This window comes from Urocampus carinirostris, chromosome 13 (assembly GCF_059441175.1).
Source record: "Urocampus carinirostris isolate Australia breed hairy pipefish chromosome 13, RoL_Ucar_1.0, whole genome shotgun sequence".
Lineage (NCBI taxonomy): Eukaryota > Metazoa > Chordata > Actinopteri > Syngnathiformes > Syngnathidae > Urocampus > Urocampus carinirostris.
Genome location: NC_142361.1, coordinates 9,942,937 through 9,958,685, shown reverse-complemented (window position 1 = coordinate 9,958,685; position 15,749 = coordinate 9,942,937). Strand labels below are relative to the sequence as shown.

At 39.1% G+C, this 15,749-nt stretch overlaps 1 protein-coding gene across 2 annotated transcripts in view; it reads right to left on the bottom strand.

Moving 5' to 3' along the window:
* The window catches only part of LOC148353698 (SH3 and PX domain-containing protein 2A-like), an 88,528-nt gene that overhangs the window by 17,898 nt on the left and 54,881 nt on the right, over positions 1–15,749 (bottom strand). For both annotated transcript variants that reach the window (XM_088351318.1, XM_088351319.1), the window contains exon 7: positions 10,446–10,574. In XM_088351318.1, the coding sequence (XP_088207444.1) occupies positions 10,446–10,574 (129 nt within the window). The remainder of the gene's footprint in view (positions 1–10,445; positions 10,575–15,749) is intronic.

Sequence of the window (15,749 nt, the reverse complement as noted above, 5' to 3'; positions counted from 1 at the left end):
GATTCAAACTAGCACAATAAGAAATTAATTGTAAGATTATACAAATGTTATCACTTTCAAATAGGAACAACTGTGTTTCCACTTCAATTGCACTGCTGACTTTTAAAAAAATATATAGCGTTTTGGAAAGTCTTTCAGTAGTCTTGTAGAAGTATCTATTGTTTTTATACTGTTAAAGGGACAGTGTTTATTATTGACCACTAAATGTCGTTCTACTGTGTAGTGCAAAAGAAAATGATTGTTGAGGTTTTTGGCTACACGTAGCAGCAAAATTGCAGACAAATATGTCAGCTCCCTCTAAGAAAGGCTTCTGTTATGTTACATGAAGGCCTATTTCTATACTTACAAGCATTTAAAAATTCAATTTATACGACAGTAATGTACTTTTGCCTATAGTATAAACCAATTTTGTTTTTTCCTTTAACAAATTAAGTTTTATTAACCACTAGAAAGCGCTAAATAATACACACTGTCCCTTTAAAGTTTGCAATATAGTTGTTTAAAAAAGGAAAAGAAAACATGTATAGTCCCAAAAATCTTTGTGCTGTGTTTATCGTAGTTATAAGCTAACTTAGGCAGGAAGGGGTTTAATTATGACATTTCCAAGAAAAAAAGTATTTGTATTGGATAAGTATTGATCATACTACCCTGAATAGACTGGGATCAGCTCAATATCAAAATTCACAGGATTGCCCACCCCTGGCAGGATTTACTTCATAAAGTCCAATTTGTACTCTTGAGTTAAAAGTTTAAAATCTTTGTTTTGGGGATTGCTCAAGCACCCCTAAATTCAACCCAAGCATTTCCGAAAATTATAGCATATTTAAAACTCTATTTTTCTTAATAAAGGACCAGATAGGCTTAAATATAAATGAATGAAAAACTCTAGATAAAATATAAAAAGGTAAAACAAAACAAAAAAGGAGATATATCAAGCTTGTCATCCATTATGATATATGCTATATTTTTTGAAAGCAAAAGAGCTTCAACTGTTTCAAAATGCGGCTAAATAAAATCACCTAGATTACTTTCATCCTGGAGATGTGTTTAGATGTGTGGCATTTTAATTGACTAAACTTGTGATGGGGTGACATCATTGACCAGCAAAAAAAAATTCCGATTGTAGCAAAATTGGCAGTCGGCCTCATACTCACGGACTCTTCCAAAAGCACCACACTGGGAGACGATTCGGTCATATTTAGCTACATCACATTCTAAACCATCTGTGTCCTCTGTAAATGACGGTAGGGGTTTTCTTCCCATGTGGTAGATGCTTGAGCTGAGTTTCTTGAACTTCAGCTGCAGTAATAAAACGACAGGCACACAGTTTCAAAGACTGCCTCACAACTACATTTTCGAGGTAGGTCTAGGTCGGCCAAACATCAAAAATTATATTTTAGAATGTATGAAGAGAATTCGGAGATTTAAAAAAATATTAAAGCCTTTAAAAGCTCCATTCTAAAGGTGAAAGTTGTTGTTAGACAAAAAGAAACTGCACAACAAACCTGCTTTTACTATAAATGCCCAACAGATGGCACCATTGCACGATAAATAACCAAGGAACAATCAACATTGACAATACAAAAACTAGCATTTTTTTTTTTAACCCATTTTTGTAATTTTCATAGAAAATGTGTGTTTCGTAAATTGCCATAAACTGGTTTTATAGTATATAATGGCAATGTATAGTCTATTACAGACATGTCAAACATAAGATTCGGCTCTTCATACATTTCTGGGTATGTTAAAAAGAAGCGAGTCTCTTGGTCATTTCCTCTAGTTATGATTTTTTAAATAAATGAAAACAAAATACTCTCTCCAGGGTTAGTAAATATGTAAAAGTGCTGACGTCCAGCATGCAGACTAAATTAATTACTACCAGGAAATAGACATTGGCAACATGGTGTGCCTAGTAGTTCAATTTCATGCACGGCAGTCTATTCTTACTGCCCATGCATTGTTAAAAAAAATGTTTTATCTATTTCAAACCAGCAAAACAATGAGGGCAAACATGATACTTTTCATACCTCCCACTTGAGTTTGTACAGCATGGTTAGTTGGTTCAGGCATAGAACTGCATTTACTCAACAGTTAAAGTATACCAGTTAACACATTCAATGCCAAACATGAAAATCTTTTTACCACATTGTTTGTGGATAAATGTGTTGTGAAGAAAAAAGATCCCGTGTTTATAATATTTAGGGTAGGTCACTAAATTCGGCTGAATGATAAAGCATAATACTGAAGAACAAAACTAATATGTTGAAGTTGACATTCTTTTACTAAGCCGGCCCGCCTGAGAACAGAATGTCTTGATCCAGCCACAGAGCCAAACTGAGTTTGACATCCCTGATCTGTAATATTTATGGCCGTCTAGTGGTTATCTAAAAGAAATTGAACATTTTGAAACACGATTTACAAACCTAACATCGATTACTGCCATTATTAGCTCGATGAGTTGGTACTATGCCTGTGATGTTAATTTCTTCTTTGGGTATTCAAAAGAGAAAAATGGCAGAAGTTATGCTAGCCTCTTGAAAGGTGTTTATATGAATGTATAGATAATTCTGGAAAAACAATGTGCATAGAAGTGAATAATACATACTTCTTGGCTTTTAATTAAAATCTTTGTTCAATACTAGACTGAACAAAAAATTGAAATTCTTCTAATGTCAGTCACATAAAATACATATGGAATGTGTTTTCGATTATTTTTCATGTTCAATACATTAAATTATTTAATTTTTTTGCAACGCAAGCATGACACATCCATGGTCTCAGTGGACTAATAGATAAGGCATTGCCTTTCAAGCCAGGTATACTGGACTGTCTCAGAAAATTAGAATATTGTGATAAAGTTCTTTATTTTCTGTAATGCAATTAAAAAAACAAAAATGTCATACATTCTGGATTCATTACACATCAACTGAACTATTTCAAGCCTTTTATTATTTTAATATTGCTGAATTTGGCTTACAGCTTAAGAAAACTCAAAAATCCTATCTCAAAATATTAGAATATCATGAAAAAGTATACAAGTAGGCTATTCAACTAATCACCTGAATCATCTAATTAACTCGAAACACCTTGCGAGGGTTTCCTGAGCCTTAAAAACACTCAGCTTGGTTCAGTAAACTAAATCACAAGTATGGGGAAGACTCCTGATCTGACTGCTGTCCAGAGGACCATCATTGATACCCTCCATCAGGAGGGTAAGACACAAAAAGAAATTTCTCAAAGAGCAGGCTGTTCACAGAGTGCAGTTTCAAAGCATATCCACAAAAAGTCTGTTGGAAGGGAAAAATGTGGCCGGAAACTCTGCACAACCAAGAGAGATGACCGCAGCCTTAACAAAATTGTGAAGAAGAGCCGCTTCCAGAATTTGAGGGAGCTTCAAAGACAGTGGGCTGAAGCTGGAAACCAGGTATCAAAAGCCACAGTTCACAGACGTGTCCGGGAAATGGGCTACAATAGCCGTATTCCCATGGTCAAGCCACTTTTGAACTCAAGACAACGGAAGAAGCATCTGACTTGGGCTGTGGAGAAGAAGCACTGGACAGTTGCAGAGTGGTCACAAGGCCCTCTTTTCAGACGAAAGCAAGTTTTGCATTTCATTTGGAAGTCAAGGCGCCAGAGTCTGGAGAAAGGCTGGAGAAGAGCAAAATCCAAGTTGCTTGAAATCCAGTGTGAATTTCCCACAGTCAGCAATGGTTTGGGGAGCCATGTCAGCTGCTGGTGTTGGTCCACTGTGTTTCATCAAGTCCAGAGTAAATGCAACTGTGTACCAAGAGATTTTAGAGCACTACATGCTTCCATCTGCTGAAAAGCTCTATGGAGATGAGTATTTCATTTTCCAGCATGATCTGGCACCTGCCCACAGTGCCAAAACCACCAGTAACTGGTGCACTGACCATGGCATCACTGTCCTTGATTGGCCTGCTAATTCCCCTGACCTGAACCCCATCGAGAATTTGTGGGGTATAGTTAAGAAGAAGATGAAAGACACCAGACCTACAAATGCAAATGAGCTGAAGGCTGCTATCGAAGCATCCTGGGCATCAATAACACCTCAGCAATGCCACAGGCTGATTGCCTCCATGCCACGCCGGATTGATGCAGTAATCCGTGCAAAAGGATTCCCAACCAAGTACTGAGTGCATCAATGGACATTTTCAAATGTTTGATTTAGTTTTGCTGTTATAAAATGATTTTTTTTACTTGGTCTGAGGAAGTATTCTAATATTTTGATAGGATTTTTGAGTTTTTTTCAGCTGTAAGCCAAAATCAGCAATATTCAAATAATAAAAGGCTTGAAATAGTTCAGTTGATGTGTAATGAATCCAGAATGTATGACATTTTTGTTTTTTTAATTGCATTACAGAAAATAAAGAACTTTATCACAATATTCTAATTTTCTGAGACAGTCCAGTATAGTTCGAGTCCCATCTGAGATGAAAAGTTTTGAATGGCCCCCCCTCCCCATCTAAGCAGTCCTAGGATGTTCTAATAGACCACTCCAAAATGTTAGTTCTGTTTGGACTGAAACAGTGAGTTCTTGCTTAAATAGCAAGCCATTTTTGAGAAAATCCAACCTTAAACAGTTGAGTATCGTAAAACCAACCATGACATTGGAGGCATTTCTATACTTTTTCAGAACATAGTTTCCCGGTTGTGATACAATTCACCAGGGATAAAATGGACGTTGCTTTTTTCAGACTACAATATTAAAGGGGTCTTTTTGTATAACAATTATTTTTTTGAAAATTTCAAGTAGTAAACACTTTTGATTCACTCAGACCACCATTTACCAAGAGGATAAAGTGTATACTGGTACAATGACCTCAATCTGGATATCAAAAATTTTCAATTATCAACTCCAACTTGAGGGTGTTGTCGACTTAAAGAGGTTCAAAATATCCCCAGATAAACTCCAACAAGCTGTTGTGAGGTACTGCAGCGAAAAAGTGGATCCGTATGGCAAAAATTTACACTACAGATGTGGAATGACGTAGACGTCATCTCAGGCAATGTGCGTGTGTTTGGTATAAAGACCACAGTTCAAGTCAATGTTGCTAACAACAAGTGAGGAGTTAAGACTGCAACAAAAGTAAACGAAGCCAATAGCTGACTGGTGGCAAACATTCCAATAAAACGCCTAGCTCAGCATGTTTGATCAAAATACTTATTTTTTCTATAGCCGAGAGGAAATTTGCCTTGTCTGCAATTCTTTCAGTTCAATGCATTGCAGCAATCAGGAGAAAGATGGTAGTAACATTCTGAAAACTCCACACATGCTACATTTTTACTGTAATCAACACCAGATTGCTGCAAAAAGAAACCAAATACACACAAATTGTTTCTTCACCACAAAAAATGGACAATGTGTAAAAGGAGATTGTGTTTGGAAACACAATCAAGCTTTCTAAAGGCACAATTCGACATTATTAGACCCGAAACAAATGAAAACTTTCACGAGTAAGCAACAAAAACAATAACTATACTCTTCTCACACAAAGCACTGATTCAGCAGTTTCTTTCCTTCTTACTGGACCTGGAATGATGAGGAATGCATCAGCGCAGCAGTCCTGCAGATATCTGACACCACTGTCAAGCAGAGCAGTAGAGAACCCCAGTCATTTCCAGCTTCTGTATTTATTAACAGTAGATCCAGTATCAACACACGAGAGGGGGAGGGGAGGTTGGTTTGTGTCAGCTCCACACACACTCACATGCAAGCACACACATTGCCAGTTTTCATAAATCTCTCACTTTCAATTACCTGGGTGCCTCTGGTGGTGTGAAAGGGATGGGGGGAATTGTGTGGAAAAAAACTACACAACACGACTTTCAAAGATTAATGTTGACCTAGGGAGTTGAGTTCCTTCCCCGAAGAACTGTGAAAGGATCGTCTCAAGGTCCGAAAACGAAACATCGCTTGTACAGAGGAGGGGCCGCTGATCTAGAGACACTGCAAGCCTTCAACGAGTCAAGGGCCACCCCTGGAAATGTTGCTTTAACTAAACACTCGTCTTGCTTCCTAATCTGTGATCATTAAAACTACTAGTGTGCCACTCTGGAAGCCTCTTGAGAAAACAAACTTTTAAACGGTAACCATGTGCCTTCAATCGATCCCTGAAGATAGCAGATGGAAAGCTCAGATAATGCCCAGGAAACACACTACAACAGTAGGCATCTCCCATCTGCAACTAGGAACTCGGCTTAGGAAGAAGACATTAAGCTTTTGATTGCGTCCATTTTTACTGGTCCGCAGACTTAGCCGCAAAATAGAAACCTGCTGAAGCTGCAAAAATAAATATTTAGAGTGCACACATGAAACACATGAAAAGGCAGAGCAAATGTTGCGGATAGTTGCCTGGGTCTTGATTATCGCTGACAAAATCTGCAAAGCATGTGCACAGCTGGAGACTACTGTCTTCTTGACAGGTTGGAATTCACGCCAGATAAGTGAAGGATGGGGTGATCATTCCATATGAGAAGTATAAAGGCGTCCAATAATAGTGCCATTTGTTATCATCTTCCATAGTATGTCTGAGTTCTGTCTGGATATAAAAGAAAATAGTACATTCCTCTTAAGCCTATGGAAATCCATGTGAATATCAATGGTAATCCATCAGAAATGTTCTAAATGGGTTGGAAAAAAACTAATGGAAAACACCTACAAATTAATCCTTGACTGGCAGAATGCTAAGGGTATATCTCCTCATTAATGAAAATAGTTAGATGGATTAGAGCAGTTGACCCTGAAGTCATGGTGGGGATTTTAATGCTGGCGTCCTTTATGGGAACAACTTTTATAAGGCCCTAGATGAATTTTGTGGGGTGAAACCTGAGAACCCTGACACATCCTAAACCCCCTAGGACACTTTTGGGACTGAACTAGAATACCTAACAAGCCAGACCATCTTTATTCACTGACCCTTAGGAGCGTGTTTTCTGGTAGAATGGAGGGAAATTCACACGCTGTTGAAAATTCTTCCCAGAAGAGTGAACTTTATATTTCCTTCTATTTCCAGTTCTAATAACGCTCTGTTGTAACAGACAGGTAACCTTAAACTTGACTGACCTTCCTTTGCTGGAGAGGCCAAGTACACACAAATTTAAGGGACAGCCTGAACGAATAAGCGTAGAAACATAAGGAATACAGATGCTTGAGGAGGCCCTTGAACTTTTGTGATTATGCTCCGCAGCCTTCGAAGTGATGCTGCTGCTGAACTCTGCCACCATTGTCACGATACCAAATAAGGTAGTAGGAACAACAATATCTGTCCAGCGGAGTTTCGTAGAATCAAAGCTGATCTCTTTTAAATGCCAGCTTGAAATCGCCAAACAACTCTCATACTCCACAGTATGTGCGTGTCCCTTTATTGGTCTCCATGTGTACAAAATAATGGTGTAGGATGGGAAAGGAGTAAAAAGACTTAACAGACATGCAATCACTGAGCTCAGTTCCTCAAGCTCATCTTCCCCTCCATAGACCAATGTCAGAGACTAGAGTATGAATATATTTTTACCATGTGAGAGAAGAACAGACATTCAACACATTCATCACGTCGCTCCATAGGCCATATCAGCTTAATCTTTCAGAATTTTATGCCGTTCTAGTCAGCATTCAGCCAGCAGGTTGAACATCAAAAGCAGGTGAGGAAACCTTTTTAGCTTCCAGGTTTTAAGCCATTCCAAGCTGCTAAAACCTTTAGTGAATTACCAAAGTACATTAAGACGAGTACTTGTGTCCTTAGCAACCTTTTGGCTCTTCATGTCTTTACTTATCCCACCCTTTTAATTAAAGTAGGTGGGGCAGGCACAATACATGTAGTAATAGTGTTGTGCCAAGGGGTCTTTGGGCGTTACTGGGGTTAATTTAGAATTCATGAAAGCTTGTCTAGACTACAAATGGAGACATTTTAGATCCTAGCTTGATTTGTTAGATATGTGCCTCAGGTCGTCTTTCAAGCTTTGAAAAACTGGCTGTAGTAAATAGAACTTTGCCCGTACTAAAATCCTTAATTTCTGCACCATTCACATCTTTAATAAGGCACGAAATTTTGAACTCAGAATGTTACTGAACATTTTTCGTATCGAGTAAACTTGGGAGCGGTATCCTGGAAGATCCATTAAGCCACCATAAAGAACCAACCTTTCTGAACCATTAACTTTGGCAGGAAATAACTTTTCCATTTCTCTGTGAGTTTCTCCTGTGCTATTCTCTACAAGCAACAAACCCCTTCCCTCCTACAATTCTATCAAAACCCCATCGAGGAGATAAACAGAGTGAACAGAGTATGTATGTGAAGGGAGTGAGGACAGAAGTATTATAAAACATTTTTAGTGACAATTTTAAGCTTACATTTTCCTTGCCTAGCCATTTACTCTTTCTGCAAACAGCCACTATGTTTTTGAAAGGGTTATCGGCAGATTTACAGGGTTGGGATTCGGTGAGATAATTTATAATTCAAAGATTATACAGAGCCCCAGTGGCCTGATGGCACTAGTCTCCTAAACCAGGGATTTTAGGTTTAAGTCCCATCTGGGGTGGAAAACAAGTGTTTTCAATGAGGAACCTCTAAACGCCTTATACATGACTCCAAAATGTCAACGAAAATAAAATTTGTCTCTGCATTCTGCGCTGAAACAAGAGCTACACTGCCGACTGCAGCATTAAGCCTTTTGAACGGAAAATACCGCTTTGGCTGAAACAGTGAGGAAAGTTGGGCTCCCTTACAGCCCTGACCTAGATTTCCTGCCTCTCCAATGACATTTATTATTTAATCCAAGGTAAGTGACGTGCGAACCTCTTGATCGGCAACCAGCACAGCAACAAAAAAATAAACAAGACGGGGACCTTAACCTCTGAGACCAAGAAGGCAAAATTGTTCTGAAATGCACCAAAAAAGATAAATCTTAGCGCATAAGCAGATTCCTGACCTGTGTCTGTTATTAAGAGATCAATAAGTCAGAACACATTGCACTTTCTTTTTCCTTTTCTGACTTATCTTTTTAGGAGGAATCAATAATAAATTAAATGAGCTCTAAATTCCTCTCAGCCACGTGCTTGTGTTAGTATTGGCAAAGCCCTATGGAGTGATGTCACTCAGCTCTTCTTCCATTGCGGGAACTGTTGATATTTCACTTGCTGGAGACCAAATTTAGACACGAAGCATGAACTTGAGAGTTGGGCACTAATTTTAAATCACAGAAACTTTCAAGATTTCCGTTTTTTTTAACTGATTTTCTCTTTGGAGTACTCTTGTTTACCACAGTCCAATAAATGAATTGTTGATTAAAGGCTGTAAAAATACCATAGGTGTGACTACTTTCACAAGCCCCCCAAGCGCCTGCAATGGACTGGCAACAACTCTAGGGAGTTACCCCCACCCACCCAGCATTACCTCTAAAAGCCTCTAGCTCTCTTGTGAACCTGAACAGTATAAATGCCACAAAAATGGATGAGCAATTCTAAAATAAAATCTATAGATCATCACATTCTCTATGGTACACCTTCACACAGCAGCCAGCTAAAAAGCATGAAATCTGACTTCCTCTAAGGTCTTGGATGAAAGAACTAGTAAGTGTTGGTGTCAACATCTTGCTGCGGCTCCCCATTGGTTCCAGATCCTACTGGAGCAGCGAGCGAAAACAAATATGTGAACCTTAGGCTCCTGCATGTGACACTTCAAAGCAATCCCATACCACGATCTACCCGCTTAAGACCTGTGCTGCTTTTCAATCACACCCATCGTGAAACCCAAGTCCCCTTCCCTTCCTGGTCACTGTTTTCCTCCTCCATCTCTCCATGGCATGCCTCTGAAGAACACATGAGTCCCATTACGGTTTTACTGTCTCAGCACACCATTAAAGCTCAGCATCAAACCCTTGTGGGCCTAAACCTCCCTGGCTCATCTTGCCATTCACGCTTTAAAGCCGCTTCAGTCGTAATTGAGAATTTTGACCAAAAACATATGCTTTGGTACTTCTGATATTTGTAACACAATAGCCAATGCTTAACTATATTTTCATTCCCCTGTCTTTAAAGTCGTCGTTTGATAGATTTTTAATTTTATGAGAAAAAAATTATGAATTTGCACATTTCCTTATATGTGCTGAATGAAACTTTTTGAGACCGTCCTCTGAAGGTTGAAGACCTGACTAAACACTATGTGATCAGGAATGTCTATTGGCTACCCATTAAACGGAACAATTAATTCAAGTCGGGGTAGAGGAGAGATTTGTCTTGCCGCAGGCGGAATGCTGGCCTCTTGCCTGAACCAACAGTGGGACAAAAACTGGGCTAACTGCAGGCCCGAATGAACCTACAGATGGAGCTAAAGCGGGGTGATGTGAGACAATAGAGTTAAAAGCTTAGTGATTGTGGAAAGTAAAATTGCTGAGTGTGCAAATGCTGTCCGTTTGTTTTGATCACTTACCGCTCTCACTCTTCTCAATGATGTCGACCACTTCACCCGCTTGGAGGCTGATTTCTGCCGGCTCCTGCTTCTCGTAACTGGCCACCACCACGTACTGTTCCAGGACCATGGGGTCTGAGGCATCCAGACCTGGAGTGGACGGGAAGAAACAGGCTGTCAGCCAGCTGCCAGCCATGGGTCCCCGGGAACGAGCGCCGGACACCCGCTGTGCCATAGGCAACTTTGTCACTCAAGCTCAGCCAATCGCAATACTTTGAGGGCTCGGTGCATCTTCCTGTGAGTCTAGCCATAGAGGTGCATCCCCCTCCAGCCCAACATGAGGGGCAGTGGAGATGCTAAAATTCTACAAAGGGATCATCATCCTAAAAAGGGGATGCTCAGGCAGAAAAATTAATATCCATTGCGTGCCCAACAACACTGAAACCAGGTCAGGAGAAGCAGGTTGAAATATTAGCATAGTTGGAATGGGAGCCCCAATCAGATGCCGAGCAAGTCATTCTGAAGACGTGTTGAGGACGGGACAGCTGAGAGGAGTAGAAAGAAATGGCTTCCCTTGGAAAATAAACCATCTGCTAAAAAGCCTCCTTCTCCGTAGAGGCTGGAACTTGGAGGAAGAGTAGGGGGGTTGTGTACGCCAATCATAAGAGTCGGCACCAGAAGCCTTAAATAGAACCAGATGAAGGGGCTGGAACAGCACTCAGAGGGATGGCTCTCTGTCTCCGTGAAATACTAGAACTCGGCCTACGGCGTGTGCTGCGACCAATGGAAATGTTCGCTTCTCTACCTCGTTGAGTTAACCATGTCAACACCGGCTGTGACTTAGTTTGCGCTTGTTTTCATAACACGCTCACATTCATCTCTCAACTGGCGCCAGAATAGGAATGTCCACTTGCGAGTTGGGCCCAGATGGGTTTTATTTGCGACGATACGAGGAAATGCAAGGAAACAGTACCGGGGGTGGTGTCCTGCACACCAGTTAGGAAACAAGGGCCTGATCGTGAATAGTCGTGATAAAAAGTTTAGTTATCATAAATAGCACAGAGCTCAAAAGAGCCAACTTTTTACCTATAAACAAATGTTTCTGCTGAACACATGTAAAGTGGGAGCCTCACATCAGGGCACCAGTAAGGTTCCTCTTAATGTGCTTTAGAGTTTGCTAACATAACAATAAAAGGCCTCCCAATAACATTAAGTAAAACTGCAAGATTTGTTACTAATTGGAGTATATACAGGCCCCGGTCTCATCTTAGCTGTACACCACAAATCTCTTATTTGGATTAAGCGGGCTGGATCATCAAATTTTTCCAACCACCTCACATAGTTAAAAATATAATTGATTGCACATAGTAGAAATTATGTCATTGTTCGGTTTATAGCCCAAGGTGATAGTAAAATTTCAGATTCAACTTTGAAATTCATTTCATCATACATTTAAAAAGTTATTCAAAATTATTGTTCAAAATTGTAATAAACGTTATCAAACCTACAATAGTATCAAAACACAGGCTTTATTCAAATATTGTTAAGTTATTTTACTATGTATCAACCTAGTATTTGCATTCTGTACAAACTAGTGCATTGCCCAAAATGGTTCTTATTTGTGTCAACAAAACAATTAACACATATTTGGTCAAAAACATAAGTGAAAAAATACCGTTAGGTTTTTGGTTCAAATGACTGTGGAACGCAAGATTTTTGTTTTAAAATGTAGTTCTTTGGCATGTTTTGTTTTGCTCTCAGCATCAAAAAGTTTTGCAGGTTTTTTTTCTAGGTAACAGAACAAAAGTTCCCTAAAACATGAGGTCCTTTTCAAATATTAAATTCTAAACACATAAGTAATCTTTGCATTATCAATTTAACAAAATGTTTTTTGCATTTTGTTTGGAAAAGCAATCAAAACAGTTGACATTTTTAAAAAAGGCTCTAACCCGTATCTTAATTTTTGTTTTAATATCTCAAATCACTCAGAAGGAGATTTTACGTACTACATGTTCTATGATATAAGCCGCACATTAAAGTATTACAAAATTTCTTCAGAATCGGTGGCACGCCTGATAATGCGGTGTATCTTGTAAACGTGAAGTAGAGGACACCATGAGAGGAAGCCTAAGTGATTGAGTGTGTACACTATATAACCGATTGTCACCATCTTCTACCCAACTTGAAGTATCACTTAGAATAGGCCTGGGCACTCCGGTCGTCGAGGGCCGCATGTCCTGATTGATTTTGGAGGTAACGCTCCTTCAACTTAGGTGACACAAATTATTAACTTGTTAGCAAGCTGGCAGGAGCTTGGAATCGCCTGTATTGAAACAAAGCAACCTCAAAAACCAGGTAAGATTGACCGGAGTGACAGTTCTGTCTTAGATGGTCTCCCGCACACCAGACGACATTTTGACGCCGAATGCCTCTTGCTAATGGCACCTCATATGCATGGGGTTTTACGGACAATGTGAAAAAGAAGAAGTTGAGCAAATTAACTCTTAGCTAGCTGTCATTCCAAGAGGTCATCCATAGGAACTCCAACCGCTGGACGTCAGTGTGACCTGGGCATTTAAAGAAAGGCTGCGAGCAGCGTGGAGGCGATGGATGACTGATGGAGGCCACAGTCTTACTAAAAGAGGAAGGCAGTACCGGGCAGGTAACGCCACCATTTGCAAGAGGATTATAGATTCTTAGGCTAATGTGTTTGTTTGTACTGTTGTTTGAGCTTTAGCAAAAGCCAGTATTGTTACCAAGGAAAAAAGTTACAGTTGACAGCAACAGCAAGCTTCCTGTCTCGACCGATGCAGCAGGTTCTATATGATCCGTGTTTGATTTGGAATCAGAGGATGGTGACTTTGATGCTTTTCAATTGAATGATGATTATCAGTAAAAAAATATTTGCTCACGATCTAACTTTGTTCTTGTTTTATCAGTGTTATTTACCATACCCATGCCTATTAATGGTAAAAAAAAAAATTTGGTACTTTGTCATTGAAACTTAATAAAGAACAACCAAACTCTGTTTTGCCCTAGCTCTATTATCAAATGTACACGCTTGTGCCTGTATATATGTGCATGCGTGTGTGTGTGTTTGTGTGCATTTCTGGTGTAAGTTGGACGCAGCACAGAACATGATAGTAAAGGACACCATGATGACATAAAGGGTATAGGCGTTGTAAATCTAGCTTGCGACTTATCATCAGTTGCCTCTTGTGTGTATGCCAAATTTAACAATGCCACACATAACTGAGACCGCACCTTTTAATGCCTTATAATGACTTAAAGTTGTTAAAAATAAGGTAAATTCACCCCTCGGTAGTGCTTTCAGACAAAAGTCTAGTATTTCACCCAAGGGAAAACTGGACCGCAGAGCAAACAAATCCTTTTTTTTTAAGTGTAACAAATAGTTCCTCGAAGGATGAAGTCCATTCGAGCATAAGTGTAAAAAACATGACCATATCAATCCAAATGAAGCCTAGCAGGAGAGGACAGATAAATCACCTGGCAACATCACCGCAGAAACACACCAGAGACTAATACTTTACTTTGACTGTTTCTTAGTTTTCCAGATTAAAAACTCACATCTAAACTAATCGTTTGTGAAGGTCAAGGCAGAACCATCTGTCTTTTCAAATCCTAGCAGGGAGCCTGACAAGGGATTAATGCTGTATCACAAATGTCATGTTGTATTGTAAAAGGTGTTTGCCAAAAACGAACTCTAAGTCACGGAAACACGACTTCTATTTGAAGTATTGTCTCCTTGTCCTAGGATAATATGATGGTGGTTGTAATTCAGTTGACGCAGGCAAAATAATCCATTTTCCTAGAAGGGCATAAGTGTTTTCACATCCGCTGATGACTTATTACAGCAGCTAAATGATGACGCGAGTTCGTTCTGCGGCTCATAAAATTCAGAATGTATTAATCCATGTTTTGGGTCTCCTGTGTAATTACTCATTTAAAATGGAGTGAACTCGCATAGAGCATATGTTTATGCACAATAAAGCTGCAGCTGTTGAATGGTGTGAGAATCAATTAATATGTTTATGATAATAGTCAGAATCTGTTAAGCATAAAATGTGCATGACATCTGAAGATATCTTTTAAGAACATTGGGAGAACAACCTGCGACTTTCAGTGTGTAGGGTTTTATTAGGTGGGTAAGGGCTTGGCCTGGTGAGTAATGAGTGTGACAATTATTGAATGATGTTTTTACATTTTTCTTTCTTTGATAACCTTATGAGCAGATACGGCATTAGAAATTATAAATTGCACTTTTTTATAGGTTGGCAGTTCGTTTGACTGCAGTTACTTATACATAAGAGATAATTTCTTCCTTATGCCATGAGGCTCTTTAACTCCACCTGGGGGAGTAAAAGCCCACATTAAACCCCACCCCACATTTGCAAATTACCCTATTTTTATTACAGTGTGCATTTTCCGTAGCACTATATAAATACTCTATCGCAAAACGTTATATTGGGTATTTTTGTGTTCTATATCTTTATTTTATTATTTTATTTTTCAACACAAGGATACTGCTGGAAGTGTGAATTTCCCTACGGGGATGAGTAAAATATCTATCTATCTATCCATCTATCTATAAAAGAAATATCACTTGAGGGCATGAGGGCACGAAAGATTACGCATGGTAATAGTCTGATTGGGACACCAACAAGAAGCTTGATTCAAATTCTATGGTCAACCCGAAGACATTTTTAGTAACAATTTCCCAAAACATTTTTTTAGTAGCTGCAGTAAATCTGGAATAGTCAAACTGATAATTAACAGATTTGTTCTGCATTTGATAGTTTTTGTATGACGTGACGCACATACCCGTATGTAGACAGTCGGCCATTCATGATGGGTCCCACAGACAGTCTGATATTATCAGGGGTCTACAGTAATTTTATTGGATATTTAAATAAAATGTGTAAGGCGTTGTTTTTTTGGTAAATTTCCTGTTTATTTCTAGGTTGTTATTAAAATGAATCCATTATGGCAGCACGCACGGACGCAGCAGCTCTTGTCTCGCCCATCCAGTGTCATTCCCGGGATTCGCATTGCGTTAATTAAACTATCGTTGACGAAGATTAAACTGATGTACATGTTCATCCTTTTACTAAATGTTCTCAGTTCTGGCAGATTTCATTTTTAGTTTTCTAAATAATAAACGAAAGGATTCATAGATTTTCTTATTTTCCGTAATATTTAATTTATGCTAATACGTAAAATTATCTAATCCAAGACTGATCCAAATCATAAGTTTTCTTTTCTGTGGCACCCCTAATAAAGACACCTTGTATTAGTACTCACCAA